Source organism: Cynocephalus volans, chromosome 3 (assembly GCF_027409185.1).
Source record: "Cynocephalus volans isolate mCynVol1 chromosome 3, mCynVol1.pri, whole genome shotgun sequence".
NCBI lineage: Eukaryota > Metazoa > Chordata > Mammalia > Dermoptera > Cynocephalidae > Cynocephalus > Cynocephalus volans.
The window spans coordinates 143,371,825-143,386,242 of NC_084462.1; the positions used below are offsets into that span (position 1 = coordinate 143,371,825).

General features: G+C 37.4%; 2 protein-coding genes across 3 annotated transcripts in view; one reads left to right on the forward strand and one right to left on the reverse strand.

Moving 5' to 3' along the window:
• Nucleotides 1–450: 450 nt before the first annotated feature.
• TRMT5 (tRNA methyltransferase 5) lies at nucleotides 451–8,536 on the reverse strand. 2 transcript variants are annotated; one of them, XM_063090921.1, is made up of 5 exons: nucleotides 7,964–8,536; nucleotides 5,364–5,995; nucleotides 3,360–3,484; nucleotides 1,067–1,718; nucleotides 451–694 (listed from the first exon to the last, which is right to left on the reverse strand). In XM_063090921.1, exons 1-5 carry the CDS (start codon nucleotides 8,056–8,058, stop codon nucleotides 609–611), a joined length of 1,590 nt encoding a protein of 529 aa, XP_062946991.1. In that variant the 5' UTR covers nucleotides 8,059–8,536; the 3' UTR covers nucleotides 451–608. The 2 variants fall into 2 exon arrangements, with proteins under 2 accessions (XP_062946991.1, XP_062946992.1); XM_063090922.1 differs by lacking the exon at nucleotides 7,964–8,536 and adding an exon at nucleotides 7,348–7,366.
• SLC38A6 (solute carrier family 38 member 6) overlaps nucleotides 8,093–14,418 on the forward strand; it is a 59,948-nt gene continuing 53,622 nt past the window's right edge. The window contains exons 1-3 of the mRNA XM_063090924.1: nucleotides 8,093–8,321; nucleotides 9,424–9,554; nucleotides 11,517–11,590. Of these exons, the coding sequence (XP_062946994.1) occupies nucleotides 8,217–8,321; nucleotides 9,424–9,554; nucleotides 11,517–11,590 (310 nt within the window). The 5' untranslated portion in view covers nucleotides 8,093–8,216. The remainder of the gene's footprint in view (nucleotides 8,322–9,423; nucleotides 9,555–11,516; nucleotides 11,591–14,418) is intronic.

Sequence of the window (14,418 nt, forward strand, 5' to 3'; positions counted from 1 at the left end):
GAAACTCAAATTTCATATAATTTTATGTCACAAAATATAATTCTTTCAATTCTTTTTCAACCAATTGAAAATGTAAGAACATTCTCTGGTTGTAGGCCATATAAAAACAGGTGGAGGACCAGATTTGACCCTCAGGACATAGTTTGCCTACCCCTTATCTATATAATCACATTTTTTAAAATTAGTTTTATAGTGATAGTTAATTGGCAGTAGAGGAGTAGTTATGTAAAGTTTAGCTATACTCTTCAACTAAGGATAACTACAAAGTGATATTATCGCCTTCCTATTTAGACAGCACACAATTATCCTACCTCCAAAAACTATTTTCCCAAGTGACAGAAAATATTTAAGCATATTTATCTAATGAAAAATTAGATATAATTTAGATTATAAAATTATAATTACATATTATAATCTAGATAATAAAAAAGTACATATTTAGTAGGCTTATTTCAGTTAAATTTTAATTTGGTATTCAATTTATAAGACAGCAGGCAAAATATAAGAGTTCAATAGTAAAGTAATTGAATGCTGAAATTTTATGAAATCATACAAATTATGTTTTACTACATAAATGTCTGGTGGGGAGATGGGGAAAACATTTCCAATTAAGTATTTGAAGCAATTTGTGGTTTTTCTTCTGAAAAGGCTTTATCTGTCCTCTGCCGTTTAAGAGGTAGATCCTCGTGAGTCTCTGAAACAAATCCAAAAAACCTATTTTAGGTAAGATATTTAACAGTTAAACATACTTTTAAAAACAGATAATATAGGCATTTAAAAGATTTTTAATCTTGTCAACTTAGACATGAGATAACATTCCTGTGAATGTGTTATTTTAATGAAATAGCCTTCTATGAGGCTGAACAGTATATCGTACTAAAATTTGTAAAATTAGGAGAAACTAGTCAATTGAATGGCAAGGGGTCTTGAACTGAAATAACTAACCGGAATTAATTTAATCTCCCTAATTCCAAATTTAATAAATAGTATAAAATATATATGTAGCCCAAAGAAAGCTCCATGAAAGGTATTATAGTTTACATTTAATTTCCCAGAAATAGCTCACCTAGATTTATGGTTTGGTGCCTGTAGAGTACAGCAGCAGGAATCTGAAAGGTGATGCACAGCATTTCCTTGTTAGGTGCCACATTTCTCACTAGGTGAACTGAACTGCATGCCTCCAAGGAAATACCTAACACAGCTCCAACTTGTTGCCGAACATCCTCAGCAGGATTAGCATCTTTGGAAAAGCTGTAACAGTGCACTATGGGAAGGAGCTCACTGCTGCATGGCTGCCCATCTAAGAGCGATTTGAAAGCACTGAGAAACTCTATAGCCTTTGCTGGCAAGTTCATAACAATGTGCAAAGAGTGTTTTCTTTCTTTTGATGGTCTCAGCTGCTGCATTAACTCTTCTCTAACTGGTCCTTTGAGGAAGTCTTTCCCATCCAAGTTGAACACTTTCACCTTTTGGTCCACTTTATTTAATTTACAATTGTGCATCAGCCATTTATAGGATTCAGGATTGAGATCATTGGCAAAAACAGTGCAGTTTTTCTTTGCTACTGGAATGGCAAAGGGCCCAACCCCAGCAAAAATATCAAATAGGACATCCCCAGGTTTGAGAAGTTCTGTGATCCGACTGTGTTCTGTAGAGAGACGAGGATTCCAATAGACTTTTGAAAAATCAAATTCATAGATGTAGTTGTTTTCTCGAACCTGAAAAAGATATTATGCTTTTGGTTAATCCGCTTGGTCTTAAATTGCAGCCACTGATATTGGATAGGTGTGTCTACACACATGTGAGCACACAAATATTTATCGTTTTTTTTTTTTTTTTTTTTTTTTTTTTTTTTTTTTTTTTTTTTTTCGTGACCGGCACTCAGCCAGTGAGTGCACTGGTCAGTCCTATATAGGATCCGAACCCGCGGCGGGAGCGTCGCCGCGCTCCCAGCGCAGCCCTCTACCAAGTGCGCCACGGGCTCGGCCCACAAATATTTAAATTTACTATAAGAGCAAGTAACAGTGCATTTAAAGGCATTTTAATTAGAATTGTGGTGTTTATACTATTCCTAGGGCCAGTTAATATCTTGCATTAGACTTTTTCGTGAGAAAACTCATCTCTTCAAAGCCAAATGGCTCTTCATCTCAATGCTAAAGGACCATAAAGTAGTTTCCAAATCACATGAGGAATTTTTCAAATAGGCCAACTGACGGGCTTAATCACACTCTCTTATGTCACCAGATGGAGAGGGGGAAAAAAACCTATAATTTGAAAAAACACACCACATATTACCTTCATGGTGCATAGCTAAGTTGCATATAGCACTTCCACATAGAAAACAAGCTTCCCTTCTTATTTAGTTTTCAGTTTATAAAAAGGAGGCATGATAGAAATGTTATTGAATTTTTAGGTATTTTGCTATGTTTTTAGACAGCTACTTGGACTTTGCAAATTTCCTGTCTATAAATTAGAGCTAGTGTATAGAATGAATCATTCCCATATATTTTTTCCTTTCATGAATTCAATTTTTCATGGGTAAACTAAATATATACACAGTGAAGCTAAGTCTTAAACAAAATTAAGACTTCGTACCATTTCTTTTGGGTATATCATAGACATGTTAGAAAACTAAAATTACAATCAGGGAATATGACCTCAGCCATCATCTTAAGCCCTTCATTTTATGGATAAAGAATCAAAGGCCAGAAAGTTCCTAAGTTCTATAAATCTGGCAGAGATATATCTTCCATTTTCTGCTTTCCTGGACCTTAATTCCAAATGTGTACATGTTTTTTCCCCCCTCCCAACCTTATCAGATGCCTCTGGCCATATTATTGAGGTTCCAGAGTTGGAAATGTTTCTACAACTTTCTGCCAACTAGAAGTCTTGCAAGGTATAACCTAGAAGGTTTAAATGTCTTGAGAACTATTTTATACATACTGTTCTATAATGTTACTTTTTTTCACTTAACCTGTTAATGAGCAATTTATTTTAATAAATATAGACCTAAAATATCTTTACTGATGGAGTATTCCATTGTCCATTATATTGTTATACCAGAATCTAACCAATTCTTTTTTTTTTGGCGGCTGGCTGATATGGAGATTCAAACCCTTGACCTTTGTATTATAACACCGTGCTCTACCCAACTGAGCCAACTGGCTAGCCATAAGCAATTCTTCTCAAGAGGCTTTAATCTGTCAATATTATCCTATCAATAGTACATATAAGTGCACACATTCTCATATACTCATCAATACTGGCTGTTACAAATACGTTTAATCTTTGTCCTTTATTCTGATTCTAAACATTAGCTTCATATACACCTTATGAGGAGATAATAAAATACTCTGTACCTTGGTCATCATGTTCTCCTCTCCACATAGTACTTCCATTTGGAAATTTCGGTATGTATTATCAATATTATTGATCTTATTTACTGCTGAGGTGATTCCTGGATTTTTGTCAATCATAACTTGGCCTAAAAGAAAAGATGAAAATTCATAATAAATACTGTGTATTGGTTGCAAAATAAAAGCTAAAACTGTAAGTATAAAACAAATGAATTGTATTTTCTTCTAGTTTATAGATAAAAACTGCACCTAGTGTATGTAATGCAGAATGCAATTCTAAAAATTCAATAGATTACTAAAGTTAATGTCTGACAGTCTCCAGTACACACAAAAAAATGTAAGGGTAGATCTGTAAAAAAAATTTTGAGGAGTATACCTAATATTTTTCCATGTTTTTACCAAATCTTCTCAAAATACCAATACAAGTAAGCGAAAAGGTGGACCCTAGATAATTTCGAAGGAATGGAAAGAAGAGATGTAAAGACCCTGGCAACAAATGGTCTCAGAAAACACCAGCAAAAACATCTGCCTATCCCCATTGGCCTCAAACCAAATGTTTGTTTTACTGTGGATTTGAAACAAATGCTTACACTTCAGAAATATATACCAGAAAACCAATCTTTCCAAATAAAAGAATATAGATTCTTTAGAGTCTCTAAATAAAATGTTCATTTACTTAAACTGTTCTTTTTTTCAAATATTTATCAGAGCAGTAAAGCTACAGAGATAATAAAACACATTAGAAGTGGCATGCTGATGCCCTTTAATCAAAGTCTATTTTTTTGTCAGCACTTTAAACCTTTATAAAAACTTATATGCTATCTCATTGCACAAGGAAAAATAATTTGATTTGTTAGTAAAATGTACTCAATAATACAAATATGCTGAAATACAACCAAAATTTGTCCAATTTTCCTCTAATAGTTAGATGCCTGATTTTGAATATGATAATCTCAATAAACCAATCAATGCTCTTATCTTGTTCCACTTTAAGGTATCTGAACTCAATTTTTAAGGTATAAAAGTTAGTTTGAAATGAAGAATGAAATTTAAAAACTATTCTGAAGGTCTACAGTAAAAGCTTTAAAATTACTACTGTATGAAAATGTTTAACTTATGAGTGCCCCATTATGGAAGACATTATAAAATAGAAATGCCAAAGGAATGTTTAAGTTAGGGTAGGCAGTGACTCATAGGATAACCTAGACTTGACATTTGTACTCAGTCCCAATTATAAGAATCTGCATAAGTATTTACATTACCACTATGTGTTATATAATCTTTCATCAGCAAAAACGAAGGAAATGCATAATAGAACAGTTCTAAAATCCTACCCATACAAAATACTGAGCACTACATTTTAAAGCTGAAAATAATTCCCAGAAGTTCTGATAGTTACTCTATATTTAAAACAACAAAAAATTAATCTGGGGACCGCATTATTTCTCAAATATTCATATAAGGACAAGTGCAATTTTGATTAATCCTCTACTTCTTTCTACCCAAAGAATAAAGGCCCCAGGTCTAAACCTGGGGCTATAGAGGTAAGTCATACACATGCATTGTTTCTAAAAGGCTAAGAGCACTAAAAAACCAAGTACAGTGACTGATACATAGAAACTCAGTTGATCAGTGAAAGCATAAGTCAACAGAACTATTGATTATAAAACACCCAAATTTATGAAAGCCAATACTGAACATTGTCCTGAAAGCCTAATAAGTCTTGTGTACCAAAAAGATCTCTGTTCAGTATAGCTGCCAAAACAAATGATTCAATTTTCATCCATGCTTATGTATTACTGGTATACACGAAAGCTTGCTATGACTTCGATGAGGGACTTCCAAAAGAGCCCGCAAAGAGAGGGTATGTAGCTCAAGATCCAGCTTAAAATTACAATGATAAAATGTACTGCTTATATAATTTGGCATTTTAAAAAACAATTTTAAAAACAAATTAGAATTTCCTAATTGCTTTTTAGTACATGAATATTACTATGACACACCTACCAATTAAATGCTTGAAAGGCAGCTGATGATCTCTAAGGTTCAGATGTGCAATATGTCCAACTCTGCTAAAACCAGAAGTCACATCTTGACCTTCAGGAAGCACAGCTTTCAAGATTTCTTCTGACTTAAAGTTTTCATATGTTAGTTCCAAATTATATTTAGATATCTGTGGGTTGACATTAAGCTGCTTTAAAGTACTGAGTTCTGCCTTTTCAAAAGAATCATGACTAAATATTTTATAGGGATCCAACATAATTAGCCTACTTTCTTCATCTTCTGGATCTTCAATCACACGTTTTATACCCGGGCGCTGCAGCGCTGCCCTTTTAAGGGATCGCATCAATCTATTGACTATTTCTTTCCTCACTTTAAGCACTGGAATGGTGACTGTCTTTTTAAAAGATGTTCTATCAAGTTTTGTCATTCCTCGAACATGAGTAGGTGGTAAAAATAATTCAGAGTCTCTCTCATTTGTTTCTGTTTCTGGCATGGTTGAGAAAACACCAGGTGGTTTCCTAAGCTTCTGTGTCAGTGATATCCAAGCTAGTTGAATCAACGATTCTGATGTAGTTATGCTACAGCTTTCCACTTTCAGAAGTCTATTTGAGAATCCAGATAGCCTCCATAAGATCCTAAAAAAAAAAAAAAAAAAAAAAATACTCCTTTAAAAAATACTATAAAGCTACAGGCTAACTTACATGTTCACAATGGCTTTTGAAAATAAAAGTTTTAATTTTACTGATTCAAATCACCTGCTAAATGCTGGTAAATAAAACTTTTAGTATGTGGGAAGTATACTATCTTTTCCAGGATAGGATGACTTTTACTGGTGGTAGATAATAAATTTGCAACTTCAACGCACCTGCTGCTTGAACAGAGGACTTAGTGATCCATCAGCCTCCCTATATTCAATGAACCTCTCCACCTACAATTTTCTACAATATGTTTGGAATTGGAAGGCCAAAACTTCAGTTAAAGGGTCTGCTAAATGAAATGGTCATTATATATGACATTACCAATGGCAATATTTCCCAGGATATTCTTATGGGTGCTTATTGTGTCAGATGCTGTACTAAGTGCTTTACACAGTAGTCACCCCTTATCTGCCGCAAACACATTCCAAGACCCCCAGTCAATGCCTAAAACTGAGGATGGTAATGAACCCTAAATATGCTATGTAAGAATTTCTTTTTCCTTTTTCACAATTTCACAGATGGAAGATTTGTTCTTACCATAGATCTTAGCAACCTCAACATACAATTTTTTCTCTTTCCTTACTGAGGCTGGCTGGTTAGCTCACTTTGAAGAACGTGATGCTGGTAACAAGGTCAAGGATTTAGATCCCCATACCATCGGCCAGCCACCAAAAAACAAAAAAATTTCTGCTACCTTATTAAGTCAAGAACTTTCACCTTTTTTACTTAAAAGAAGCACATCATGGCTTCTCTTTGGCATACATGAATTGCAAACATCACGGCTCTTGCAGTTTGGGCCGTTCTTAGGTAAAATAATGGTTACTTGAACACTGCAATATCAATCTGATAACCAAGATGGCTAACTGACTATGCACTAGTGGCTTATATAGTGTGGATATGCTAGAAAAAGTGATGATTTACATCCCTGGGCAGTGGGATGGAAGGAGATTTCATCATGCTACTAAGAACTGCATGCAATTCTAAACTTACGAATTGTTTATTTCTGGAATTTTCCATTTAATATTTTTGTGGGGTTTTTTTGGCGGCTGGCCGGTATGAGGATCTGAACCCTTGACCTTGGTGTTATAACACCAGCTCTAACCAACCCAGCTAACTGGCCAGTCCATTTAATATTTTTGGATAGCGATTCACTTGGTGTAACTGAAACCATGGAAAGCAAAACCTAGGATAAGGGGGGACTACTGTACACATTATCAATCTTGGAAGGTAACATTGCATCCTTATTTTGTTAAATGAGTAAACCAAAGCTCAGAAGTGGGTTAACTCACACAAAGTCTCCTTGCTGGCGAGTGGGTGAGCAAGGATTAAAACCCAGCTCTGACTGGCTTCAGCGCTTGTGTTAATATATCACCACGTCGTCTTCAATTATCTTATTGCCACATGTCCTGCCTATAACTAGAAGCTTCCGGGTTTTGAGGTGTAGGGTTTTGCTGAGTGTTATATGCACAGTATCAGTTATTCACTTTGTCTTTCAAAATACCAAAATAGTAATTATAAGGGGAAAGGGCCCTGCCCCAGAATCCTGTAAAACAACCAAGTCAAACTTCAAAGTCAGGGTTCACATTGGGTCTAGCAGTTAACCAGCTGGGTGACCCTGGATAAATAACTTAATCTGAGTCTCGGTTTTCCTAATGTAAAATGTGGCCAAAGCCTCCGTCAAACGGTTGTTAAAACAGAGTCCTCACTACCCGGTATTCGGATCTAAGCCCAGCACTGGAGCGGGTGGGTGACCTCGCGACGTTTCCGCGTCCGGGCGGACTGGTACCGCTCCTGGACCATCAGCCCCTTTGAAAGACCAAGGGCCCCGCGGTCGCCACCTCACCAACTGCACCATCCCAAATCCCCGCGTCTCTTCGCAGCTGGCTCAGTGAACAGACCCCTCACCTCATTCTGCGATGCCATTCAGAAATGGGTCGCGGATGGGCTGGCTGGTCCTCGATGACATCATCACTGTTCGCCGTGGAGGGGGCGAGCGTCATCAGATCCCGTCGACTCGCTCCTTTTTCCCCCGCCCTGGTGAGGTACGGGATCCCGGAAGGGCCGGGCCCACAGCTCCGCCTCTGGCGCGACTAACGACAGGATCGCAGGGCAGGGGCAGTGGCTCGCAGATGGACCTAGTCGTCAGCCAAAGAGCAGCATGGAGGCGTCCTGGGGGAGCATCAACGCTGAGCGGGGCTGGTACCTCTCCGCCCAACAGCCCGAAGAGGCGGAGACGGAAGAGTTGAGCCCGTTGCTAAGCAACGTAAGTGGGCTCCTCTAGCTTCCCAATAAGACCGGGAAAAGAAGGGGGACTGCGTGGGGAGAGGGGAGATGCTGGAGCCTGACCCCTGAGGGATGGGGCCCAAAGGCAGCAGCCGAGATTAGGTGAGATCGCTGGAGTTATGAATGCGATAGCGGCCTAACATGCTCTAGAAAGAAAAGCTGAAGTCAAGGTGCAGGCTCAGGTGGAAGAGGTGCAACACTGAGTGCGGGCTGAGGACCCGACGGGTTGAGCAGCGCCAGGGTTATGTGACTCACTGCTGTTTGTCAGTGTCTTCGTCAGCTTCCTATTTCCTCCACTAGTCTTGTGAGGTCTTTGCAAGAGTCACAAGATTTTTCTTTTCTCGACTTAGTCATTGGAGGGCTATAAACATTTTAATATGGACATCCTTAGTGGTGAAGAGTGGAGGTGGCCTGGTAATAAGTGTATGGTACTTCCCTGACTCTAAAGCCTATGCAGAGGGAACTCTTGCTTTTCAACTGGAGCCCTTGGATTGTAACAGTTTCTAGGACTTTGCTCCCAAATGCTACTTTAGGGGAAGGGTGTTTTCAGGGATATCCTCACCTGAGCAACGGCAATTGCTTCTATTTATTTTATTGTCATTGCAAGGTATTCCTGACCACCCTTCCAGTTGGGAGGACTTAATTCATTAAGTATATAAACAGATTAGTTTTGCAGTCCTAGTAATTGGGGAGCAACAGTTGTTGACAGCAGCCCCAAGCTGACTCAGGGATTCTTCAGTAGTCACATGAGCTGAGGCTGTATCTCTCCTCTCTGTCCCCACCCCAGTCCTATCCTATCTTCATCTCTTGCAGTCACAAGATTAGTCACGGCACTTCCTGAAGCCTGCCTGGGTACTATACTGGTGGAGATGATTTTCCCAGGAGACTAGATTCCTGGAGCTGCACTAGTGAGAGATGGGAAGGAAAGGAGAAAGGAGACCAATGCTGGTTAAGCAACTAGTGTGTCACACAAAACCTGGTGGTTTACAGGAGATTTTCTCAAAAACCTTTCAGTGATTTCTTGACAAAATTTTAACTTCACCATCCAAACATTTAACACTATTAAATTTATGTGTTTATAGGAAATTCACAGACAGAGATCTCCAGGTGTTTCATTTGGTTTCTCAGTGTTCAATGTGATGAATGCCATCATGGGAAGTGGCATCCTTGGCTTGGCTTATGTTATGGCTAATACTGGCATCCTTGGATTTAGGTGAGTTTAAAGAAAAATAATTTACAGTCACTCCCCCCCCTTCCCCCATTTTAACAGTACACTAAAAAGATTGGTTCCAGAAGATGCTGTTATACAGTTTTTAGTTAAATTGTTTCTGGGCTTTTAGCATTTTTCTTGCTACTCTTATCTTGCTAGTCTGTAGCATAGAGGGATGCTATATAGTTTGTATCTTTTTTATCCAAAAGTGTGGCTAGTCATTAAAAATGGGTACTTGAGGGCCGGCCCAGTGGCTCACTCGGGAGAGTGTGGCACTGGTAGCGCGGAGGCCATGGGTTCGGATCCTATACAGGGATGGCCTGTGCGCTCACTGGCTGAGCATGGTGCGGAGGACACCAAGCCAAGGGTTGCGATCCCCTTACCAGTCAAAAAAAAGGAACTTGACCCATACTTGTTTATAACCTTGAAGTGGCTTCTTCATTGTGTCAGGCCGAAGTGAATTGAAGTTTATCAGCCATGCAGATTACTTCTAAATAACAATTTTGTGAGGGCAAAAAAAGCACATAATCTTTTTATTTCTCTCCATCTCTTCCTCTCCTTCTATTGTTAATTAGTCTTGTTTCACTTTCTGAGGTCAGGCATGTACTCTATGCCAGTTCCTTTTCATCTTTCAAAACTTGGCTCATAGGCCAGATAGCCCTGAATAAAACACATTCCTGGCTTTTCTCTGCTCCCATAGTACTTTGTACATTCATTCTGTTATTATAATGTGTTCTAATGATTTGTTTGCAAGTTGATCTCCCCACTATAAAATCCTTTAGAACTGGACTTTATCCTTAACGTCTAACACCATGGCTAACAGAATGAATGAACAGGTTTGTTTTGTTTGTTTTGTCCTGAGATGCCAACCTATTTTACTGGGAAATTTAAAATACCTAGAGAATCTCATTTATTCCCTACTTTTACTACAGATTTCTTGATAAGTAAACCAACTTGCTTTTATTATGGAATGTACTTAAAATCACCTAAGGACATAATCACCTTAGGAAAGACATAATCAGAGGACTTATTTTTTAGTTCTCTTTGAAAAATCATGTTTTTACTCACCAGGGTCTTACATGCAGATGTATACCACTTAATGTGTGCTCACTGAATCATATCAAACGTCCCTCTTGGTGATGCTAAACTATTACTTTGTGAGTTCTCTGATGTCAGTTTAATGATGTGCACATTCACCTTGCAATTTTGCTACATATTAACAAGTGTTAAGTGGACCACAAAGATAGAATTTCTTCAACTATTGGGGTAATCTGTTGGGAACAGTGCTATAGCTAGAACTTTATCCTGCGAGTATCTTCCTGAGAATAAGTAGGGGATTTATACATGTTGTTTCTTTTCACAGTGTTGGTGAGAGGACCCCAATCATTACATTGTTCGCACATTTTTCAAGTTTTGTCATTAAAAATGTGTATTAACTGCGCTGGTTTGGTTTGGTTTGGAGAGTGTGTGTGTTTAATAGATGCTAATAAATACAGTCTTAATATTATAGGTGAAGTTATGGTAAGGAAGTCCCCATCACTGGAAGGCGAGGGAGGGAGAGAAGGGAAAAGAAGGCAGTGAGATTTCATAATAAGAACTTCTGTTTAAACTTAGAGTAGGAAAAAAATAGTTATAAAAGAGAAATATTGCAAGATTATTGAATGGCTGAACCAGAAGTCAGCAGACAAGAATGCAAAGTGAGGAAGTTTATTTGTATTTTACATAGAGTTTGTTTCTTTCTGGTTTCTTTTTTGATTTTAAAAGCAGTACATTTTCATTTAAATAAAATTTAGTAAATACAGAAAAGTAGAAAAGTGTCTTCTTAATTTATTTAATGACTGTCATTCAACCACTCAGAGACAGTTCCTGTGAACATATGGATGTGAAGAAATTTATTTTCATAATGAGACATCATAAAAAAGATACACTCTTAGGGGTTTGACCATGTATTCTTTTATATTTTAGTTTCTTGCTGCTGATAGTTGCTCTTCTGGCTTCTTACTCAGTCCATCTCCTGCTTAGTATGTGTATTCATACAGGTGAGTAAATATATTATGCTGTTTCATTTGATGAAATAGTCCCTTGAATTTGTATCTCCATACAAGATTGAATGTCTCAGATCTAACTTCCAGGAGTATACGTTATTATTAGGTAGGGTGTTTGAAATGGAGAATTTCAAAACGGCAGCATTACTCACATAGACCCAATCCCGTGGGAGAATATCCAAGGACAGGATGGGAGGAGGAAATTAGCATTCTTACATGCTATGCTCTACAACACAACATAGTTTTCTGAGTTAGATTAGGGGAACTACCTAAAAGGTGTTCAAAGTATCTAAACCGTATGCTTATGGGGAAGCAGTAGACAAATGTTCATCCCTATCGTAATTCTCCTGGGGTAATCGTTTCCTCAAGGAGAACACTTTCCCAAATATACTGTTGCCTTCCCTGTCTCCTGTCTGTCTGATAGAGGTAGGGGTGGCAGAATTAAGACTGGAAGGCAAGGTTACAAAGACTTGGATTTATTTAGATACATTTCGTATTTTTACCTTTCGATAAGGTACTTTTTCCTAAGTGACGGAAGTATGTGCAATTAATACAATATATATGTGTAGATGTGCTTTTCCATTTGTAACTTTATTATGCAATTCGGTCATGTATTGAATAAGTTCTTTTAAATTGTAATGAATAAAAGTATATGGATTACAGAACTGCTTTTATAAAATTTTCCTTTTGTCATTAACAAGTATTCTGTGTCCATCAATCCTGGTTTTTTTATCTGTCTAGTTTTGTGGGGTTTTTTTTTTTTTTTTGGATTAGGTCAGTTTTTTTTTTTTTATTTTTATGCCAAAATCGTGAGTTTAATTCCTGTATGAGTGAGCTCTGTCTGGTCTTGTGGTGGTTTACAGACTTTAATATGCAGAATAGATAAAAATGGGATTATTCGAGGCTGAAACAGGTGAGAGAAACCCAAAGGTATTTCTTGAGAATTTTAAGACTCTTCAGAACATCGTTCTAAAACTGCTGCTCCAGTTTGTTTCCTAAAACCTGTCTATGCATCAGAAACACTTTTAGACCTTTTTATACATAGATTTCTAAGCCTCAGGAATTCTAATTTCAAAAATCTGAGGTAGGATTCAGGAATGTGTTTTTTTAAAAAAGCCTCCAGGTGATTCTTATGCAAAACCAGTTTAGAATCTGTAGTTCTTAGCTGTAACTTGTTCCAGTGCTTGTGGTCATGCAGCCTACAAATACATGCCTCTGCTTTCAAGGGATTTGTGTGAATGTATAGACAGATAAAAATACTAGGTAACAAGGCAAATATTAATCTCAAAGTAACAATTTGTTCCTAACAGCATCCTGAATTCAGGAACAGTAGCTTTAGATAAATGTATTTATAAATCCTCTGAAACATAACTAGAATTTTAATAATGTATTTTGAAATTTTGCTTCTTTCTGTGAAAAAATTATTTTTTCTTAATTGTGATAGTTTAACATCTCAATAGGTTCTTCTAATGAACTCTATTAAAAGAGTAATACTTTATGTGGCAATAATTGTAATATGTGTAATAATTATGTGGCAACTGTGTCTTCATTAACTAAAATGCTTTATTGTATTATTTTGATTATTTGACAGTAGTATTCAATTTATGGAGATTTCTAAGTAATGTTAATTTTTTCCCTCTCCTTCAGTTCATTTATATTTAACTTTAAAATTCTGACTAACACTGTCTGTTCTTTTCTGAAACTCTGGGGCACATAAAGTGAAAAAATGTGTTTCTCTTTCTTCTTCCTTTTTCTTTGATTTTTGTAGCTTACTTGAGTTCATGAACTAACTTCTTCATGGTTCTTCATATACGGTGATGCACCAGCCTTCCTTCCATTGATTGAATTCTTTCAGTCACTGTAAAGTTCTCTGTGGAGGTAGGCTTTTTTTTTTTTTTTCCATATAGACATTCATATTTAAAAGTCCAGAGGATAACATGTAGCTATCACACTCCCTACCCCTCTCCTGTTTGTTGGAATATCATAAAGGAGTATTATGCTCAGATTGGATTTATTGGTCAGAGAAAGAGCTATCATAAATCTTATAAATAGCTTCAGGACTTCTCTTGGGAGCTGAGGTGGCATATAAGGTATCTTATTCTCTCTAGCCACAGTTTGTCATCTGTAAAATGGCCACGATAATACTTTTCTCTTGGGGATTGTTATGGGGATGAAATAAAATAATGTATATAAGATGTCAAGTCCTTGGTAAATGCTGGCTTTTATTGTGAGTGCTGACTGGGGCAAAATCTCTAAGGATTGGAAGGTGCTGTACACACTGACATCTCAGAGACAGTTGGCTCATTGCCATTCTTTACGAACACTTCTTAAGCTCTGGGACTAAAACCATAGTTCCCCTCCTCTAGCTTCCACATCACTATCAGCAGGAGGAAGTGAGAGTTCTAGAACTCTGCATGCTTCTGGCCAAACCCTACTCCCGAAGTTCTTCATCCCCACTACTCACTGCATTGTCACTATTATTTGCCTTGAAGCCATTTGGATTAATGACATTATACCATTCACCTCAATTTATGTCAGTCACTTCAAAAATCTTAGGTTTTCCATCATTTCCAGACTCATCCCATATGGCTGTCCATCTTCCACTGCTCTCCAACTCCTGAAACCCTTACCACTGTGCTCTCTGGAACACACAGTCAATCATCAGCAAAAACACCATGTCCTTAATTCTGAACATTCTTCACTGTCTTACTCTAAGAGAACCTAAACCTCCTCTGAAAATACTGCTTCTCTGTAGTCCTCTCAAGTGGCCTCTTGTTTCTCTTCCATGTCTCTCATGCTAGTGTGAAAACGGGATAGGTGCC

Excerpts from the sequence above, each read along its gene's own strand:
- TRMT5 (XM_063090921.1), bottom strand. The coding sequence starts at position 8,058 with ATGACGCTCGCCCCCTCCACGGCGAACAGTGATGATGTCATCGAGGAC. Across the intron at positions 5,996-7,963 it reads GAATGGCATCGCAGAATGAG|GATCTTATGGAGGCTATCTG; the intron begins GTGAGGGGTCTG and ends TTTTTTTTTTAG. Across the intron at positions 695-1,066 it reads GCACCAAACCATAAATCTAG|AGACTCACGAGGATCTACCT; the intron begins GTGAGCTATTTC and ends GATTTGTTTCAG.